Source organism: Tribolium madens, unplaced genomic scaffold (genome assembly GCF_015345945.1).
Source record: "Tribolium madens isolate multiple individuals breed KSU strain unplaced genomic scaffold, Tmad_KSU_1.1 Scaffold_71;HRSCAF=194;Tcas5.2_LG6, whole genome shotgun sequence".
NCBI lineage: Eukaryota > Metazoa > Arthropoda > Insecta > Coleoptera > Tenebrionidae > Tribolium > Tribolium madens.
In genome coordinates, this window is record NW_025401041.1 from 301,772 (window position 1) to 324,254 (window position 22,483).

The 22,483-nt window shown below is 33.5% G+C and overlaps 2 protein-coding genes across 2 annotated transcripts; one reads left to right on the forward strand and one right to left on the reverse strand.

Moving 5' to 3' along the window:
- Positions 1 to 1,030: 1,030 nt before the first annotated feature.
- LOC123009095 (transmembrane protease serine 9-like) lies at positions 1,031 to 16,199 on the reverse strand. Its single transcript, XM_044405221.1, has 8 exons — positions 16,108 to 16,199; positions 15,367 to 16,051; positions 11,671 to 11,741; positions 10,934 to 11,616; positions 4,951 to 5,185; positions 2,016 to 2,079; positions 1,910 to 1,980; positions 1,031 to 1,854 (listed from the first exon to the last, which is right to left on the reverse strand). Exons 1-8 carry the CDS (start codon positions 16,154 to 16,156, stop codon positions 1,157 to 1,159), a joined length of 2,556 nt encoding a protein of 851 aa, XP_044261156.1. The 5' UTR covers positions 16,157 to 16,199; the 3' UTR covers positions 1,031 to 1,156.
- LOC123008973 lies at positions 8,567 to 9,403 on the forward strand. Its single transcript, XM_044405056.1, has 4 exons — positions 8,567 to 8,807; positions 8,859 to 8,918; positions 8,975 to 9,149; positions 9,197 to 9,403. Exons 1-4 carry the CDS (start codon positions 8,801 to 8,803, stop codon positions 9,300 to 9,302), a joined length of 348 nt encoding a protein of 115 aa, XP_044260991.1. The 5' UTR covers positions 8,567 to 8,800; the 3' UTR covers positions 9,303 to 9,403.
- Positions 16,200 to 22,483: the final 6,284 nt, after the last annotated feature.

The window sequence follows — 22,483 nt, forward strand, 5'->3', positions numbered from 1 at the left end:
TTGTAATCGTGATTTTTAAAAGAATATACCGAATAGTCTTCAAGATATGATTTTTTGAAGTTAAGGTTTGCCAATCAAGCATTGCGCCATACAAGATCAGTCACAGGAGAGTTACTTCTGAAATAATTTGGGCAGCAACCCATTATACAATTCACATAGGCGTCTAGGTTCCTCATTTTTAAAAATTATAAAATTGAATCCAAATACTTTGCATTTTTTCATTTTGACATTTAAACAGTAATAGTCAATTTTCGTTAATACAATGTATTATTACACAAATAACGAAAGAGTGGACATGATCTTAATCCATGGAGCATGCAAGAAAAATGCTCCTGCGGCAGCAGCTCTGTACTTGGAGAGGTATCCAAATCGAATGCATCTGGTTTATGAAACATTTAGAAAACTGGAAGCCAAGTTACGACAAGATTGGCCCCCAATGAAAAACTCCGTCAGAGGATTACTACTGACCCCCAGAAAATTAAATTAGAGTCCTTAAAGCAGTAGACAATTACTTGTCATTTTGACGACTTCACTCATTTTCATATAGCTCACATTGATTACTAAATTAATTTAAATAAAATATTATATCCAGTTACATACGCTAAAGTTATTTTTGGTTGCAAACTAATTAATTTTCAAAGTAACTCTCCTGTGACTGACCCTGTATAGGAAAAACGCATGATAATCTTCCTTAAAATTGCATTTTTATAAAAGTATTTGTTTTAAGACTCTTCTTTTGCTTAAAAATGGTCAATTGCACTTTCTTTGTTCTAATTAGAATAAACAAAAACTGTTTCTTTACTTGATACAATTTTTTGAAGTTAAAGTATTTTAAATTCATTTAAATTAGAAAAAAAATTATTTACTTCAAAGTGTGTATGACTTTTTGAAATTTTTTTTAGTGCATTTGATTTGACTGCCTGAGATGAATAAAATGATATATAATTTGTTAAGTTGTCACGACATGATTTTCTTTTTGTCGCCCTGTGTTATAAGACTTTTGCAGAATTTCTATATGGAAATTGATATGCACAATGTGGAAGATTTTTATTTGAACAAATACAAAGTCAAGACCATTTAGTAATGATAAAAAGACACAATTCAAACCAAACATAAACGACATTTAGAGACTTTAATAAGTCTTTAAATCATTTATTTAGGATTGAATTACTGTGTTGATCCAATCAGCATATTGCGATGCTCGTGTATACACATCGGGAATGCTACGAGCGCAAGGCAGCAAACCATAAGAAACAATTCCAGCTAGTTTGCCATCGCAAATCAGTGGTCCGCCCGAATCCCCAAAACAAGCCCCTTGTCCCTCATGTCCCAAACCACAAATTTGTTCTTTTCCCAAATAAAGGCCTTCAGCATAATCACCAGCAATTCTTTTACAATCATCCAATCCCAAAGCTATCAATTCAACAAATTGTAGAGTTTCAGGGAAAGCCCCAGTTTCAGTTTCTCCCCATCCAACAGCTTGACAAGTGGCGTTTATTTCTGGCTCAATAAATTCGACTGGCTGAATATTGTCAGAGAATGCAAATTCACCGACGATTTGAATAAGACCGATGTCGTTTTGAATATTTGTGTGGTTAAACTCTGGATGGTAAAGAGCTTGAGACACATTGTAGGAAATACCACCAGAGTGCAGTTTGTTTGTTCCGGCTAAAACTGTGGTAGAATTGTTTGATACATCAAAGATGCAATGAGCAGCTGTAACAACCCAATTTTTATTGACAATGGAACCATCGCAGAATTGGTTCAGATTGTCATTAAGAGCGACGATGAATGGGAATTGACCAAGAGTTGCATTGTCGCCACCATAAATTCTCACATTGTGATGTGGGGCTCCTTTAAAAAAGACTATTGTAGCCCACATTATAAAAAAAATAAATTTAATAAATACCTAAGACACTAGCAATGAGAGCAAATGTAATAACTAAAATTCGGTCCATTTTCGACTGAATTTTTAAAATTCTGTTACTTTATTTATACAGATTTTTATCACTTACAAAATTTCATCAGAATTATCTTGATTCGATAATAAAAGCACTTCAATTTTGATGACATTATCACCTAACATGAAAGAACACGTGTTGTGGTCACTGTGTGGAAGACTAGTCTAAAATTGTCACTACTTTAGTGAGTATTTGCGGACCAATCGGACCTTGAACAAAATTGACACGTAGGTATATGTAAAACGAAAATTTTTATTATAACGAAAGCAATTCAAAAAATTACCAAACTTGAAAAAAGAAAACAAAAACGTTTTTTTCTCTTTTTTTTGACATTAATAAAACATTTGTGAATTTGGAAACAATTTTGGGTTAATTGATCTACAGTTTTTTTTTTTTGAATTTGAAGTTTATTATGCCTTAGAGCATTAAAGGTTGCTATAATTTACTTCTCAAGACACTTTACTTATTTTGCAGGGTGGTGTAAATAGTGTAAAGGCGATGCAAAACATTAATTATTAAATTTTATTCAATTATTTATAGACAATGTTATCATTTACTAAATTTTGTCGCAATTATTTTAACCTGACTATTTCATTTATTTACATTTCGGACAATAGCATCTCGTCATTCAACAATGAGTAAAAATGATGAATGCAAAATGTTATCGCCTTCACCTCATATTTAGAGCCAATGAGTGAAGGATATTTACGAACAAAATCGAAACCAAGCCAGTTTTCAAGTGATAAAATTTTACCTCCATGGTAACAGTCTAAACAACTTCTGTCGTTTTCAATATTTTGACAGTTATTTCATTTAATTTGATTGTTCATGAAGTAGTCCTCCGAATACCATACGTGGTAAAATTTGGTATGGCAAAATTTTTCGATTGATTTACTCGAGTTTTGTTGCCAATTTAGCTCGTGACATTGTTCAAAAACCTCTCGTCTGCAACTCGAGGATTTTCTAATAATGTCACTTGATAAACAGCTATGCAACAAACTCTCGTACAATCTGAACATTTTGCCGACAAAATTTTACCACTTATGATATTACTACAGATAAAATCACTCCACTCGATGGTGACAATAGTAGCTATCACAAAACAACAGAGAATATATCTTCATGGCACAATTGTGTAAATTTAGGGAGTAATTGTAAGTTTATTTCAAGTTTCATCACATTATTATGTGTACAGTTGGAGACAAAATACTTTGGTCGTCACTTTTCTGACACTTTAATGTAATTCAAGCTTTAGCGTTGAAATGAATGACAATTTCAAATTAATGACAGCTGTTGTATTTTCCTATCAAAATATGTACAACATACAACTTGTCAACTATGATTGACAGTGGCTAAGAATAAGGTTAACAGTCCTAAAGCATGCTTTACAATTTAATGTCACTCAAGTGATATTGACGACCAAAGTAATTTGTCTCCAACTGTAACTGTTGATAGGTAAAAGGAAAGTTAATAAAACAAAAACTTTATGGGTAGAAATATAATATGACACGTAGCAGTACCAATAGTAGGTACTGTTACAAATGTAATAAAATTAAGACCAGCAGTACAACCATGACTGGTGACAGAAACCCTTAACAAAATATTAATACTATGCCACAACTCACTATAGAAAACAACAATTAAATAAACTAACAGTGTAGTGTACGTTAGTTTCATTTGAAGAGCTTTTATTGAGTTACCTCTGTTTTACAAGAAAGTCAAACCATAAGTTACCGAAAAAAAAAAAGAAAATTGGTAAACTTGTTCAAATAGAAATAATAGAAAGTGACGAAAATTCATGTGGGAACATTTTGTTAACCTCGCTGTTGTAATGTTTATTCGTGTTGTACAGACAATTTAAAATTCTTATTGTAATATGAAATTTTCTTGTAATTGTTGATTCGATGTTATTATTTTCGATGTAAACTAATGTGGCAGGACCCAATTTGCCCCATCATGATAACATCAAACCCACCCAAATTAATATTGCCTGAAGAAGACAACGGCCGTTGTCGAAACAGTATCTAGATCTAATTCGTCTTTTCGTTCCACCTAATACAACAAATATACAGGATCGCTAAAAAGTATGGATACTGCTAAATACAGATTGTTTATAAAAAAATGTAGGATCTCAGGAGGCACTGGAATTTGAATTTGCCGACTCGTCCAAATTCATCAAATACTAAATAAACCCCAAACTTTCAAAACTGTCAAACTTTCACAAGCTCAGCACAAAATCATTTTAAGTTCTTTCAAAGCCCTGTTTTGTTGTTTCTCGCGTTCTAGGTCTTAAAAAAGCTTTTTTTTTTAAAGCTAGATAATTTGCGTTGGTGTTACAAAGGTATTAACTTTATCTGCAAATCATACATTTATAAGCTCGCAAAATTTTAGATGTAATTGCTAAAATGGTCTTCACATCTGAACAAAACCAGTTCATTAGAATGTCTTATTATCGTAACGGTGTTAAAAGATATGGAGAATGGACATACAGTGTTTAAGCTTGCAAAGAAGAATTTTTAGACAAGTATCCAGACCAAAATGTTTTGGAAAAGTCCCTCGCAGCTCACATACATCGAATTGTTAATCGTTTTATTACTACCTGTAGTATTAAAAAGGAGAAATCATCAGGTCGTTCCAAGGTGAATGAGGAAGTTGTTGAAAACATCCGAGATCATTTGGAAGAAAATCCGAGAACATCCCTTACCAGACTGTCTCTTCAAACTGGGGTACCTCGCAGTACATGTCATAAGATTGTTAATGTTGAGGTCTGTGTACGGTTAAGAAAAAGGGCAAAGAAAAAATAGGTGCTTTAAACTTCTGTATTCATTAAATTAACAACTAACAACTAACAACTTGACGTAACTAACGACGTATCTACTATGTAAAATAAATGTAGAAAATAGAGGATGAAAAATCATAGTTTCAACACCTCCCCTCAAACTCAATTTTCTACTTTATTACGCATTTAAGTCACGTAACCCTAATTTACTTCGAAGGTAGACAAAACGCGGTCTGAAAAGCGGTTTGGTCATGATATCCGCGATTTGGTCCACCCCTGCAATGTGTTCCACGTTTAAAGTTTCTTCAAGAACTTTCTCCCTCACAAAGTGAAACCTTATGACAATGTGCTTCGACCGTTTGTGAAATTCGTAATTCTTGGAGAGCCTTATAGCACTGGCACTGTCCACCAGTAAAGTTGGGATGGCGACTGCTTTGGTTATTTCCTTCAGGAGACGTTTTAACCAAATTACCTCCTTTGCTCCCTCACTTGCAGCTACATATTCTGCCTCTGTTGTAGACAAAACCACACTTCTTTGCTTCTGGGTTATTGCGTGGGATTCTCTAGATGCTCCGAAACCAGACTAACTGAATAAGCAATATCCGGCATATATGTATATTAGACTACCTACAGCTTCTCGAAAAGTAATTTTTTTTGTCAAGGATTAGACTGTTTCCGTCCCATGTATTCCGTTCGCAGGGGGTAGTAACTGGATTGCAATTTTCCATCGCAAATCGTTTTCAAAATTTTTGCGATATAACCATCTTGTCCGATGAACACTGAGTTTTTCTCAGTTTTTATCACCCGGATTCAGAGAAAAGTACTTAAAGGTCCCGTAGTTATTTTAAATTCTCGTTTAAGTTCGTCGATAAAAGACGACAATTCATACTCATCACTCGCTGCTAACAGTCCATCATCTACATAAATCGCCACTATTAGTTTGTTATTGTCTCTAAGACGAACAAGTAGACAGGGATCAGCGGCACTGCACTTGAAACAATTTTTCTTCATAAATTTGATCAGTCTTGCATTCCAACACCTTGGCGTCTGTTTGAGGCCATAAAGACTTCATTTTAGTCGACACACCCGGTCAGTTCCGTCGTCGAACCCTTTTTCAGGTAGACTCATCACCACTTCCTCATGAAGTAGACCATAGAGAAAAGCAGTCTTGACGTCAAATTGTTTCAATTTCAAGTTTTCTATCGCAGCTACACTTAAAATGCATCGAATAGTATCAAACCCAGCAACTGGACTAAAGGTTTCCCGCTTCTTGTAGATATCCCTTTGCCACCAATCGAGCTTTGTACTTGTCGACACTGCCATCTGCTTTTGTTTTTATTTGTAAGACCCATTTGCACCCAATCACTTATTTATTTGGTTGTGGATCTAGAAGTTCCCAAGTGTCATTTTCAGCAAGTGATGACGTTTCATCATCCATTGCACGTTTCCATTGTTCAGCTTCAGGGGATTGCATTGCTGAATAAAAGGAATTTGGTGTTTCGCATTCAGCTATCGCCATCATGGCGTAATCTCCTAAATAGGTAGGTAGTTTTCTTGTCCGTTTTACACTGCTGATGACCGTTTAATCACCTGTTTTGCTTTCTACCTGGACTTCTTCTGTTTTCGTTTTCGGTATTTCTTGTTCCGTTGGCTCTGATGTTTTGATCACTAATTATGTGACAGATGGAATCAGCATTTCATTTTCGAACACAACATCACGACTCATAATTACTTTATTATCCCTCAGAGTCCATACAAGAAAATCTTTTTTTTTCACCACAATATACCACTAACTGCGCTTCAACACTTTTCTTATTCCACTTTCTGCTTGTTGCTTTGGTACATGAACATAACACTTCGTTACAAAAACACACAAGTGCTTTAAATTGTTTTCACTGTTTTTGTTCAACTAGACTCTTGTCTTCTACAGGAGTTGGTCCAGTTCGATTCAACACCTACATAGCATTGTTTACAGCTTCAGCCCATAATTTTATTGGCAAGTTCTTTGAATGAATCATAGATCGTGCATACTCAGTCAAGGTTCTATTTTCGCTCTCGGCAGCTCCATTTTGCTCTGGTGTATAGGGCATTGTTTTTTGAAAAGTAATTCCTTTTGTTTGAAAAATTTCTTTAACTTCTGCATTGTCGAATTCTTTTCCGCCGTCACTTAAAAACTGTTCTATTCTGTGTCCAGCTGTAGTCGCCTCATTTAGAAATGTTTTTAAACAATTCGCCACTTCACTTTTTGCTTTTATGAAGAACACTCGCCGTTATTTTGAAAAATCCTCTTTAAAACACAAAATATTTCGCTCCACCAATTGACTCTTCTTGCATGGGACCACACACGTCCGTTTCTAACTCGATTCCCTTTCTTTTTAGAAACCTTATTACATGCTTTTTGTTTTGATGACATAGTCTTTCATGCCATAACCGCACCGTGTCAACTGTCGATGCTACATGTATCTCAGTTGCGATTTTTGGAGTGCATACACGCATATTTAATGCGTAAAGTCCGCTTGTCAATTTTCTTCCTGTTAAGCGCACAGTTCCATTTCTTTTTACGTAGCAGCCCTTGTTGTTGGTTTCGAATTTGTAGCCTCTGCTGATTGTTTGCAAAGTTGAAAACAGAGTTTTGTTGATTCCTGGCACAAACCACACATCAGCCAAGTGGTTTGGAAGACACTTCTTCCAAATCAGCATTTCCAGGTTCATGATGCCACTTCCAAATGCCTTTATTTTGTTACTGTCGCTAACTTAGGCGTAACAAAAGGTTTATATTCGATGAAAATGTCTTTATTACTTGTCATGTGAGTAGATTCCCCTGAGTCTGCTAACCACATATCAGTGTTTTTTGCGTTTTCGCACTCGCCTAGGAACGCGTCACCTTCCACGTGTGTACTACCGCTACTATTAGAAAACTTTTTCGGACACGACGTTATTTTCTTCGGACAGTTTTTTGCAAAATGTCTCGTCTCATGACACTTAAAACATTTTGTTATTTTTTGTCACTTGACTATTTTGAGCCTTTTTGCTACTTTTGGCTACAAAAGCAATTTCGCTGCTTGACTTACCCGGAAGTCGCATCTCAATCAGTCGTAGTGTAGTGGGCCAAATTGGTCCACCTAATTTTATTGAAAAAGTAAAAGGAAAGGAACAATCACATAAACAAGAGAAGACGACAATTTAATTTAAATAACAATTAAAACTCATATCCTCCTACAAAGGTCACGAGACAACCCCAATAAAAATTCAGTCGATAAGGAAATTTTCCCAGAAACGAAAATAGCATCTCAGCGGTTTATCCGCCCAAAGGTTACAAGTCAGCCACCCCAACTAAGTGGTCACCCCAATAAATAGTCTGGAGCAAATTGATAAACAAACTATCCCACACTATCTAGGATCAAAGAATCACCAAAATTCATAAACTGTCTGGGACATGTCAAATACCAAAATTAGAACAAAATTCTTGAGAACCCAATGATAACGAGCGCATCCAGGATGTAAAGGTCAAAAGTGAAGCAGAATACGACCAAGATAAGGGAAAAATTCATTTAATTACTAACCCTAAAAGTTATCATAGTATTCCAAGTAATCACAATTATTAGAAAAAGGGGGCAAAAAGGGCAACCTCGGCTCAAAAGGGCAAGGGGGCCTTCCATACATATACGACCCAAGACTCAATCAAAATTCAATTCAATCTTGATCGTGGTGTCGTGCTGTTCGATGGTGTACAAAAAAATATGGGACATTGATACATACTAATCTAGTCCATCGCCTAAAATTATTTTCGACTATACAGCGTGTCTCAAAAATAATCGTAATGAAATTCCTCAACCCAGCAAATTTTGTTTTCAAATACCTCTTGATGAAATTGTAACAGCATCGATTGAACCATAATTAATTCAAACTTCTGACTATTCAAAAATACAAACCGAAAAAAAAGGAATTGTTACATGGGAAATGACATGGGAAATATTTTAAGATCTATACACAACAAAATTGTCAATTTGAGTGTTGGACAAATTTTACCTTAAATCACTGTGGATGTGTCCATTATTTTATGCCAAGTAATCACGTTTATTTGGAAAAATCTGGAATTTTTAAATGCTTTTTTTTAGGAATTGGAAATACGAAGATTTGTGGCTTTGATAGTCTTGACTGTGCAAAACAAGTTGACAGTAAATTAGAAATTATTTAATAATTCTTGGTTTCTTGTTCAATTTAATTTTTTTAGGAGAATTAAATATTCAAGAAATACAAAATGAAATGTCAGGGATTACAACAAAATGCGATTGTAAACCATCTTATACACGTTTGAGTTACAACGTGGAGACTTCAAATAGTCGCTTCTATATGAAGGAGTATCTTGATTTGAGAAATACATCTGACATCTTTGAAGAACCAAACAAGTAAATATCTCATGCTGTAAATTTCTTTTTTGAAAAATTATTTTTAGGCAAAATGGACCAATTTCTGGCAATTCATGGAGTGTCGGATTTTATAGCGAATATTGGAGGACTTTTCGGATTGTTTATTGGATTTTCCTTAATTTCCATAATTGAAATAATTTATTTTTTAACACTTAGGATTTATTATAACTTGAAATTGTATGGCAGATGGTCAGGGGTGCCTAATTCTAATTAATATCAATTAATTTGCATTTAATATACAAGGAGATTAACGAGGAATAATGAGCCTGACCAAATTCTCGATGCAACCACCATTACTCTACTTGTCGCAAAATAACTGTAATGTTGATCGAAAATTTGGTCAGGCTTATTATTCCTCGTGAATCAGCCTGTACTTTGAATCATAAACATTTCAAGTTTTTGGATCCAACAATTGTAACAAACATAAGTTTAATTTTAATTGACACACCCTGTATCTGGCTCTGGAAATGGTTGACATCTATTTACAACATAAGAAACATGACTAGCAATGTTTGTTAGAATTATTATTTTAATAACGTCTGACTTGAAAACTGACCTGACCTCAATTTTTAGATTTTTTAGAAACATGATAACATAGGTATTAGGCATATCAAAAAAATTAGTTAGTTAGTTAGTAGTAGTTAGTGCGACAAAATTTGCAGAAAAAGTTTTGTTTATAATGCTTTATTAAAGTGAAACTTTTATTCCATCGCCTCAAAAATTTTCGTCCATCTATCGCATGTCGCATTACAGCCGGCCGCAGAGTAAAGTGAAAGGCGGGCGAGTAACCAAGGCCAATATGGCGGCGCCCATGGCTCGCATCAGCTGACCGTGTAGCATTTATATTCTTACTCATTCGTGCAAGTGCTCAGCGTTATTTGTGTGTTTTGATCAGTGTATTGATGTAAATGTTGTTGTTCACTTGATTGTCATGGACAACGATACAGCTAGTGTTGAAATGAAAAGTGATAGAAATATACCAACCACGAGATATGGTACTACGATCGATGCGGTTTTTACTAGATACTACATTGAAAAAATAGAATGCAAGTCATTGTTTACTTATTTTAATTACCATAAAATATTAGTTACATTTATAGACCGTGAGACTTAAGGCGAAGATGAAGTTATTGATAGAATAATTGAAGTTCAAAGTGATTCAATGATTTAAAAAAATGTTCTCAGTTTTTAACATGCGTCTAATATGCAGATTAAAATTGAAATTTATGGTTCTTGTCTTGTCTACTATTGATTTCCCATTATCATTCCTATTTTTCAATTACATCGTAAGATAAGATTAAAAACGCAATTTTAATACCCTAAATAAAATAATTTTCCGAAAATTTTCAGTTAAATGCCTACGAACCGAAAAAAAGTTTCACTTGTATCGTGGTTTCCTAAAAACCATACAATTTTTTTTTAATTGTTTGTTCATGATTTCGACTTCAAGATCAGTTTTTGGTAAACAATATTGCAATTCCTCTCGATGCTTGTCGGTTTGCAATAACAAGACTACACATTTTACAAATAAGCAGATTAGAAGAAAATTTTTAGTTTATGATTGTTGGAAATGCTAGCCTATTATAAGACTTCTGCAGAATTTCTAGATTGAAATTGATATGCACAATGTGGAAGATTTTTATTTGAACAAACACAAAGTCAAGACCATTTAGTAATGATAAAAAGACAAAATTCAAATCAAACATAAACGATATTTAGAGACTTTAATAAGTGCACCTTAAATAATTTATTTAGGATTTAATTACTGTTTTGATCCAATCAGCATATTGCGATGGTCGTGTATACACATCGGGAATGCTATGTGCGCAAGGCAGCAAAGCATAAGAAACAATTCCAGCCAGTTTGCCATCGCAAACCAGTGGTCCACCTGAATCTCCATAACAAGCCCCCTGTCCGTCATGTCCCAAACCACAAATTTGTTCTTTTTCCAAATAAAGGCCTTTAGCATAATCACCAGCAATTCTTTTACAATCATCTAACTCCAAGGCTGTCAATTCAACAAACTGTAGAGTTTCAGGGAAAGCCACAGTTTTAGTTTCTCCCCATCCAACAGCTTGACAAGTAGCGTTTATTTCTGGTTCAATAAATTCGACTGGCTGAATATTGTCAGAGAATGCAAATTCACCAACGATTTGAATAAGACCGATGTCGTTTTGAATATTTGTGTGGTTAAATTCTGGATGGTAGAGAGCTTGAGACACATTGTAGGAAATACCACCAGAGTGCAGTTTGTTTGTTCCTGCTAAAACTGTAGTAGAATTGTTTGATACATCAAAGATGCAATGAGCAGCTGTAACGACCCAATTTTTATTGATAATAGAACCATCACAGAATTGGTCCACATTCTTAAGAGCGACGATGAATGGGAATTGTCCAAGAGTTGCATTGTCGCCACCATAAATCTTCACATTGTGGTGCGGGGCTCCTGTAAAGAAAAGACTATTGTAGCCCAAATTATAAAAAAAAAATTAATAAATACCTAAGACACTAGCAATGAGAGCAAATGTAATAACTAAAATTCGGTCCATTTTCGACTGAATTCTTAAAATTCTGTTATTTTATTTATACAGATTTTTATCATTTACAAAGTTTCATCAGAATTATCTTGACTCGATAATAAAATAAAAGCACTTCAATTTTGATGACATTATCACCTAACAAAAAAAAAAACAGTTGTAATTAAAGTTTGCCAATTTCCGGTTTTGTTATTATAAGATCAGTAACACCAAAACCTTAAGAACAATCGTTGTGGTCACTGTGTAGAACACTAGTCTAAAATTGTCACTACTTTAGGGAGTATTTGCGGACCAATCGGACCTTGACAAAAAATTCACATATACCTATGTAAAAATAAAATTTCTATTATAACGAAAGCAATTCAAAAAATTACCAAACTAGAAAAAAGAAAACAAAAACAGTTTTTTCTCTTTTTTAATATAAATAAAACATTGTGAATTTGGAAACAATTTTGGGCTAATTGATCTACAGTATTTTTTTTTAATTTAAAGTTGATTATGCCCTAGAGCATTAGAGGTTGCTACAATTTACTTCCCAAGACACTTTACTTATTTTCCAGGGTGGTGCAAATAATGTAAAGGCGATGCAAAACATTAATTATTAAATTTTATTCAATTATTTATAGACAATGTTATCTTTTACTAAATTTTGTTGCAATTATTTTAACCTGATGAAACCACTCGATACTGACAATAGTAGGAATCACAAAACAACAAAGTATATATTTTCATGGCACAATTGTGTAAATTTAGGGAGTAATTGTAAGTTTATTTCAAGTTTCATTACATTCTTATGGGTAACAGTTGATAAGTAAAATGAAAGTTAATAAAACAAAAATAATGGGTACCATTACATTTTTGCAAGTTTCTTTGCGACAAATGTAATATTGGTTGCATTGAGAATTTGGTCGGGCTCATTATTCCTTGTGAATCACCCTGTATAATATGACATGTAGCGATACCAATAGTAGGTACTGTTACAAATGTAATAAAATTAAGACCAGAAGTACAGCCCTTAACAAAATATTAATACTATGCCACAACTCACTATAGAAAACAACAATGAAATAAACTAACAGTGTAGTGTACCTTAGTTTCATTTGAAGAGCTTTTATTGAGTTACCTTTGTTTTACAAGAAAGTCAAACGATAAGTTATCGAAAATAAAGAAAATTGGTAAACTTGTTCAAATAGAAATATGTAATTGAAAGTGACGAAAATTCATGTGGGACCATTTTGTTAACCTCGCTGTTATAATGTTTATTCGTGTCGTACAGACAATTTAAAATTCTTATTGTAATATAAAATTTTATTGTAATTGTGGATTCGATGTTATTATTTTCGATGTAAACTAATGTGGCAGGACCCAATTTGCCCCATCATGATAACATCAAACCCACCCAAATTAATATTGCCTGAAGAAGACAACGGCCGTTGTCGAAACAGTATCTAGATCTAATTCGTCCTTTCATTCCACGCAATATAACAAACATACAGGCTCGCTAAAAAGTATGGATACAGCAAAATATATCTTGAACATTTTGAACAAGGTGGAATATGAAACTTGTTCTTCTTATTATCACAGAACTTGTTATTTTATTAATTAATTAATTTATTTATTTATTAGGCAAAAATGAGATTTTCCGAACTCATATGTAAGCAACTAGCATTTGCCCGCAACTTTTGCTTTGAGTTAAAATTTGAGGTTGTTAAATTTCAAAAAACTTAAGACTTTAAGCTCCAATATACAACGTGTTCCAGCTAGTTGAAAAAGTCTATTTGCGACCTTTAAATGGTAAAATTAAAAAAAAAAATGGGACATTGATACATAATCAATGATACTAATCTAGTCCATCGCCTGAAAATATTTTCAACTATACAGCGTGTCTCAAAAATAATCCTACTGAAATTATTCGATCCAGCAAATTTTGTTTTCAAATACCTCTTGATGAAATTGTAACAGCATCGATTGAACCACAATTAATTCAAACTGCTGACTCTGTTCGAAAATACAAACCGGAAAAAAGGAATTGTTACATGGGAAATTTTCGTCAGTTGAAATATTTTAAGATCTATACACAACAAAATTGTCAATTTGAGTCTTGGACAAATTTTACCTTAAATCACTGTGGATGTGTCCATTATTTTATGCCAAGTAATTACGTGTATTTGGAAAATTGAGAATTTTTAAATGTTTTTTTTTTTGGAATTGGAAATACGAAAATTTATGGTTTTGATAGTCTTGACTGTGCAAAAGAAGTTGACAGTAAATTAGAAATTATTTGGTAATTTTTGGTTTCTTTTTCAATTTCAATTTTTTTAGGAGAATTAAGTATTCAAGAATTACAAAATGAAATGTCAGGAATTACAACAAAATGCGATTGTAAACCATCTTGTACAAGTTTGAGTTACAACGTGGAGACTTCAAGGAATATCTTGATTTGAGAAATACGTCTAACATCTTTGAAGAACCACACAAGTAAATATCTCATACTGTAAATTTTTGTTTTAAAAAACTATTTTTCAATTTTTAGCATTTTTCAATGCTTAATAACCATTTAGCCATTTTAAATCTTAAAATTTAAGTGATGCGATAATTATGCCGGTCAGTGTAATTTATGCATTTTTTCTTTTTAGTTTAGTTATTACTGTTATTAGTGTGTAAATTTTGGGAAAACAAAGTTTAAACGTCAGGCAAGTATTTAACCAGTCACTGTTTAAAGTATAATTTTTATTATATTTTATGTTTAACATAGTATGATGAGTGAATATTTCAAGATCAAGAAAGTAGATATATAGGTATTTATCTAAAATAAGTACTTTGGGGGGGTGGGGGGTGTAGATCCCCACACATTAAATATGAATTCTCTATCAAACAAGGTTGAGGAAATGCCAACCATGGATAATTTGCGACAACAATGGAAATATTTGTTCAGTTCATTATGATTGTGAAGTATTTTACAAGAAATGCCATTGCAGTTGAAGAAAAACTGCAATCACCCATAGACGTGGAAGTTGAAGAAGCATGGGATCTTGATCCTATTTGGGATGAAGTTGTCGCCGGTTACCCAGTAGAAATGGGACGTCAAATAAATAAAAATCTGTATTTTAATTAATAAAAACAATAAGTAGGAATTGATTTTTATTGATCAATTGGTACTATTCCTGGGCAAATAGTAATTATTGAACATTAGACTAATTATTTTGTCAATAATTGCGTAACCTTCTTCATCCGTTTTCTTGAGCTGATTGATTGCTTATGCACTAAAACTATGTTTGTATTCTAAAAACAAATTAATTTAATAGGTATTCAAAAGAAATCAACGTTTTAGATATACTTTAAAATTTAAAAACCAATGGAAAAATTAAACACGTAGGTTGTCGGTTGCTTGTCGGTTTGCAGTAACAAGACCACACATTTTCCAAATAATCAGATTAGAAAAAAAAAACAAGTTTATGGTTGTTGGAAATGCTAGCCTATTATAAGACTTCTGCAGAATTTCTAGATGGAAATTGATATGCACAATGTGGAATAGTTTTATTTGAACAAATACAAAGACAAGACAATTTCCTAATGATAAAAGGACAAAATTCAAATCAAACATAAACGATATTTAGAGACTTTAATAAGTGCACCTTAAATAATTTATTTAGGATTTAATTACTGTTTTGATCCAATCAGCATATTGCGATGGTCGTGTATACACATCGGGAATGCTATGAGCGCAAGGCAGCAAACCATAAGAAACAATTCCAGCTAGTTTGCCATCGCACACCAGTGGTCCACCTGAATCTCCATAACAAGCCCCCTGTCCGTCATGTCCCAAACCACAAATTTGTTCTTTTTCCAAATAAAGGCCTTCAGCATAATCACCGGCAATTCTTTTACAATCATCCAACCCCAAGGCTGTCAATTCAACAAATTGTAGAGTTTCAGGGAAAGTCAAGGTGTCACTTTGTCCCCATCCAACAGCTTGACAAGTAGCGTTTATTTCTGGTTCAATAAATTCGACTGGTTGAATATTGTCAGTGAATGCAAATTCTCCGACGATATGAATAAGACCGATGTCGTTTTGGAAACTCGTGAAGTTAAATTCTGGATGGTAGAGAGCTTGAGATACATTGTAGGAAATACCACCAGAGTGCAGTTTGTTTGTTCCTGCTAAAACTGTGGTAGAATTGTTTGATACATAGAAGATGCAATGAGCAGCTGTAACAACCCAATTTTTATTGATAATAGAACCATCACAGAATTGGTCCACATTGTTAAGAGCGACGATGAATGGGAATTGACCAAGAGTTGCATTGTCGCCACCAAAAATTCTCGCATTGTGATGTGGGGCTCCTTTAAAGAAAAGACTATTGTAGCCCACATTATTAAAAAATAAATTTAATAAATACCTAAGACACTAGCAATGAGAGCAAATGTAATAACTAAAATTCGGTCCATTTTCGACTGAATTCTTAAAATTCTGATACTTTATTTATACAGATTTTTATCACTTACAAAATTTCATCAGAATTATCTTGACTCGATAACAAAAGCACTTCAATTTTGATGACATTATCACCTAACAAGAAAGAACACATGCAATTAAAGTGTGCCAATTTTCGATTTTGTTATTATAAGATCAGTAACACCATGTCAAAACCCCAAGGACAATTGTTTTGGTCACTGTGTGGAAAACTAATCTAAAATTGTCACTACTTTGTGTTGACACGTATATGTAAAAAGAAAACTATTATAATGAAAGCATCGTTCCGTGCTGATTTTCATCAGAGCAATTCAAATATTCGAGGAAAAATGTTTACCGGAATTCTTTGTAGAAAACATAGAGGCACAAAAATGTCTAGGTAAGACGCCCTGTCGCTGAAGGGTGGCTTACAAATATAAAGATCCGAATCGGCAATTTGAAGGGGGCCATTATGCGAAACAACTTGTCAAGGTACAAATCTAATAAAGCCAGCAATAAGTCTTATCATGACTATTCATGATGGTCTTTCTTTTGTTATAAAAAATTACCAAGCTAGAAAAAAGAAAACAAAAACAAAAAAAATTTAGTTGATTTTATACCAAAATTGCAAAGGTAAATTGTTATTTATTGTACAAGGTGTTTATAAATGTCTGGGCATCAAGTTTTCTTTGCAAATTATGTCAACATGTTTTTAACAACCATTTGCCGCTTCACTGATATTTTGAATTCAGTACTTTCAATCCGTCAAATTTATCGGTTGAATAAATGATCAAATGAGCAAAAATGAGTGTGAAAGTGAAATTTAACGTTTGTCCGAGAAAAGTGTCTAAAAGTCCCATGAAGCTTTCTTGGAGGGCTCCATTGCTCCACATCGTCGTCACATGATGATTTCTAAATGTAATCTCTTTGTTCCAAATTCGGGCTTCAGGGCTCGTCCCGGCACTTCAGAGTCTTCTTAGATCGGTAGGTAACATAACTTGAAGCTCCCAATAACTTTAACGCAGTATCCACATTCACAGGTTAAATAAAAAAAAAGTAAAGTTATGTTAATACTCGTCTGTCAAAAAGTTTCGTCGTTTTTTCAATTTTGCTGTGCTTTTTAGCAATTTTCATAGAAAATCAAGTATGGTGAAATGGAATTAGACACTGAACAGACTGCACTCTTCATCTGACAAAGAATTGCGTACTTTTAGATATCGTGGCTTCTACAGGAAGATGGTTTATCCCCAGACTCAGGTCGGATTCATGTGAAAAATACAGAATAAATTAATTTTGGAAACGATATTGGATCCATATCGTTTTTAAAAAGAATTTATGAGATCCTCTATTGGATTATTTGAAGATGATTTTTCGCTTATAAATTTGTGAAGATGCTTTCTTTCTGCTGGTGTTCAAGTGCTCATAATGATTTTTTTGTATGACAGAGGTAGGGTACCTACAGTGCGTGTACAGGGATCCACAAACCAATAAACACAGGTGTTTCAAATCTTGGTGGGTGTCCACTATGGCAGATTATAGACTGAATTCACAAGACTAGACTAAAATTGTTTCAAGTAAGTAGTGGAAATGTCAACTATCAAGTGATGTCTAACGTTTGGCTGAATTGAAACCTCACTTATGAAAAGTGTTTCCAATTTATTAATACGCAATGTAAACTCCGTACTATTTGATTGGGTCCACCTCGTGGTAATTTCGGTGAGAGTGGGCCAGTCTAAGTCAATTGCACAGGAAGTGCACCCAATTAAACCGCACGGGTTAGTTCAAAAATAAAAAAATTAAAATAAATAATCATTTTCTTATGGTCTTTACGACACTTTGAGTTATTCGTTGCCCACTAAAACCCTTACCCTTACCCTTAAAAAATATTAAAACTTAAAAGAAAGTAGAAAATTAAATCCATATTTTGTTGTCAAATCTATGTTAAATAAATTGAAACAACACGTTACAAAAATAATTTATTAAAACTTAAAGAAAATGTTGAAAATGAGCCCCATTTTGCTGTAAGCACAGTCTAACGCGTCTTTTTTTATTTTCAAATATGTTTTGCAACATTTCTTCCCCAATATCAGTACAACAATTTTCGATTTGTAATCTTAATTCATCTAAATTTTCGATCCTGTGCTTAAAAACGGTGTCTTTAATGTAACCAAAAATAGAAAAGTCAAGAGGAGTTAGATCTGGTGAACGAGCGGGCCAAGGAATATTTGTTCCTCTGCTAATAATTCTGTCACCAAAATATTGTTGAAGGTATTCAATTGATGTATGTGCAGTGTGGGCTGTAGCACCGTCCTGTTGAAAATATCCTTGTCTTAATTCATCATCGTGTAACTGGTTAATAAACACATTTAAAATTTGTTCTCTATAAACTTGGACAGTAACTGTTTGATGAAAACAAATTGGTCCAATTATTCGTCTCCGGGATATGGCTAACCATATCCCAATTTTGAGTGGATGCAAAGGTGTTTCAACAAAGGCGTGGGGATTTTCAGAGCTCCATATCCTGTAATTCTGTGAATTAACATATCCCGATAAATGGAACCATGCCTCATCAGTGAAAAAAGAAAGGTCTAGCAAGTCATTGTTGTTCAAGTGATTTTGAAACCAATTGCATTACTGAACACGATGTTGATAGTCTGGTGGCAAAAGTTCCTGAACAGTACTGATTTTATAAGGATGAAACCGGCAATCTTGTGACAAGTGCTCAAAGGAACATTAATCTGTTGAGATATTCTTCGCAGCGAAGTTCTGGGATTTTCTTCGATTCCCTGTCTCACATTTTCAACAGTTTCTTGCGATACACCAGGTCTTCCTGAGGATGTTTTGCGTTTTATTCCTTTTGAGTAAAATAATGTTCACTTTAGAGCAGAAAATTTTTATTGCTGAACAAGACGAAAACGGTGAATGATCATTTTCACTTTCAGATTGTGTGGAAAATTTCCAGCCCAGATTTTCAGCCAATGTGTTTCCAATTGTAGAATTTAATCGACGCCTACTCTAATTTTTTTATGCTGACACAAAAACCTATGTTTCACGAAGTTTTACAGCAATGGAAGAGGATTTTTCTGTTGACGCTCTGGATATGTGTAGGAGATATATCCTACACAGGGCGAGGGCATTTTTTTTACGATATACAGATGCCAATCTGTGGGTATCAACATCATGTCAACAATACCTGCTGCAGTGGCTTCTTTTCTGCAATTACCGGATGCCAGTTCCTAAACTGGTCATAGCATGTGACGCTCCTCAGCTACATCATTGGCTAATGCTAGTGGCGATCTTATGGCCATCAAACGTCACGGTGGATGGAAGATGTCTAATGTCGCAGAAAGCTATGTGGAGAATTCTTTATCAAATAAATTAAAAACAGCGGAAATGATTCAGAAAGAGACTGCCAAATATGTTGCAATGTTGATTTAAACACAATAAGAGAATTGTGGCTACAAGAAGAAGGCACTCCGGTGCACTATTACAGAATTATTCGGCAAAATTTGGATGATTTTTTTCCTAATAGGTGGACAGGAAGAGAAGACCCTATTGCTTAGCGGCCTCGATCTCCCGATTTAACACCGATGGACATTTTCTTGTGTTGTGAAAAAATGTGAAGGTAAAAGTTCATAAGGTCAAACCAACGACGGCTGAAAATATGAAAAATAGAATTTCTGAAGCATTTCAGTCAATCCGCCAAGACTAACTATAGTCAACTTTGTCTTTTAAAAGACGATTGACATTTTGTATCGAAGAGAACCGTGATCTATTCGAACAACTACACTGAAATATACAGGGTGTTCCGTCTAAACCGCTCATTAGAAGGATTGGGAGATCGAATAATCGTATTTATTCGAAAATTGGTACATAGCCATAAACCATTAAGTCCTACTAAATGAAAATATTTTCAAGATGGCGGCACTTCCGGTTATACCGGAAGTCGGTCTTAACTTTCTTATTTTAAATGGAAAGGTATATTTTTTACTGCGTTTTTGGATTAATCGGTTTATTATAAGGGAGTTTTCATCAGCTTTACCTATACTTAAATTTAGCCGTTTTTGAAATATTTGGAATTTTTCAAAAATTTTTGGATCTGCAGCTTCCACTTTAGAAATCGGTAACTCTGCCAATTTTTGAGATTTTGAATTCGTTTTTTCTGGCGTTTGAAAGAGAAAGTTTGGATCTTCCTTCCGGTGTTTTCAAATTTTGAAAAAAAAATAACAAAACCTAAAATTTTAAGGTTACTTGTGTAATAATTCAAATATACCAATTTTTATTTTACTAAATAGAAGAGAATTTAATTGTGCATTGATCTGTATTAACATTTCCTATAATTAATCATTTTCAAGTTATGGACTTTTTGTTAAGACTACAGAAAATTTATTACTAGCCACCCCGTTTTCACTTAGTTTGCTATGGAAATCAAAAATGTCAAAAATGTCTCTAAACAAACATCAACAGTAAATTACTATTTGACAAATAGTGCCAAAATATGAAGAATCAAAGTTATGCAAACTTAATTATTATAATTTTGTTACACTCTCCATAAATACAAAATAAATAAATTAAATATAAGTTTGAGTATCTTTGACTCTCCATATTTTGACACTATTTGTCAAATAATAAGTCACTGTTGACGTTTATTGAGAAACAATTTTCACATTTTTGATTTCCATAACAAACTATACGAAAACGGATGTGGCTAGTAATAGATTTTCGGCAGTCTTAACAAAAAGTCACCATAACTTAAAAATTATTAAATTTAAGTATAGGAGAAAATCAGCCGCCAATAGATGGTAAACATCAATGTTTTCCCCATTTGAATAGTTTACAGTTGATGTGCCAGATGTCTCTTTTCCTAATTTTGGCGCGCAGCTTAGACGACGGCGCGGCGGGATTTTGACGGAATTTTGTGACAACTTAAAAGTTTTATTTAATCTGTCACCTAACGTTTTGTAGGAGTATTTTTTTGTTTAAAATAATAATGACAAAAGTTGAAATCTCCATTTTAGAAAGTAATGCATCGAAATAGACCCTCCCACATAGTTTTTGCAATGAGGTACGAAGCAAAAATGTTTGTAAGTACTCATATTTACATTGGCTTGTCAAATTGACAAAAATGGAAAAATGATATTGTCAAAATATGTTTTCCCCATTTGGATAGTTTCTTGCCTGCCACCAGAGGTCAGCTACTTTGCTGATTTTCTCCTATAGGAAATGTTAATAAAAATCGATGCAGAATTAAATTCTCTTCCATTTAGTAAAATAAAAACTGGGGTATTTCATTTGGAAAAATTGAGTTATAGGTATTTGAATTATTACAAAAGTAACCTTAAAAATTTGAGATTTGTTAATTTTTTTTCAAAAATTGAAAACGCCAAAAAAAGGAATTCGATATTTAAAAAAATGGCAGACTTACCGATTTTTATTTGTACAATATGTTCTTTAAAGTGTGTAGAGGTTCTTTAAGGAAGAATTTTTCTATAATCAATCTATAAGGGGATGAAATGGGGTGTAAACATTTAAAGAAAGATAAAAATATAAACTTTGGGAAACATATTCCTTAGAGGGTGTAGAGAACCGCTAAGAGGAGATTTTTTGAAAATCAATTTCTAAGCAGGGTTAAATGGGGTCTAAACATTTTAACGAAAATAAAAACATAGTATTTGGCAAACATATTCTTTAGAGGGTGTAGAGGTCCGCTAAGAAAGCATTTTTTTAAATTATATTTACAAGAGGGTGAAATATGTTGTCAACACTTAAACAAAGATAGAAACATAAAATTTGGAAGATATGTTCTTTGGCGGTTGTAAAGGTGAACTAAGACGAGATTTTTAAAAATCAGTTTTTAAAGGGGTGAAATGAGGTGTACATGTTTAAACGAAGATAGAAACATGCAATGCATGCATGCAAATAAGTGCACTAATCAGGCGCTTATAAAAACCAACCTATAACGGGATGAAATTAGGTGCAAACATTTAAACAAAAATATAAATATAAAATTTAAAATTTTGAGATTTGAGGGTGTAGAAATGCACTAAGAAGATACTTTTTGAAAATTCGACGAGGTGAAGCGTTTATAACATACTTTCGTCATTCTATTAAAAATCGGGTTTCTGATGCTCCCGCGTTGTTTTGAGTTGATGAATCAAGAAAAAAATAGATAAACAGACTAACTTCACAATTCTTCTTTAAGAAACCACAAAAATTTATATCGAAAATCTACGTGGACGAAGTCATGGGTGCAAGCTAGTTTCAAAATAAAGAAGAATAAAATGTTTGTGTTTTCAGACTAATGATTTTGTGCTACTTTTCCA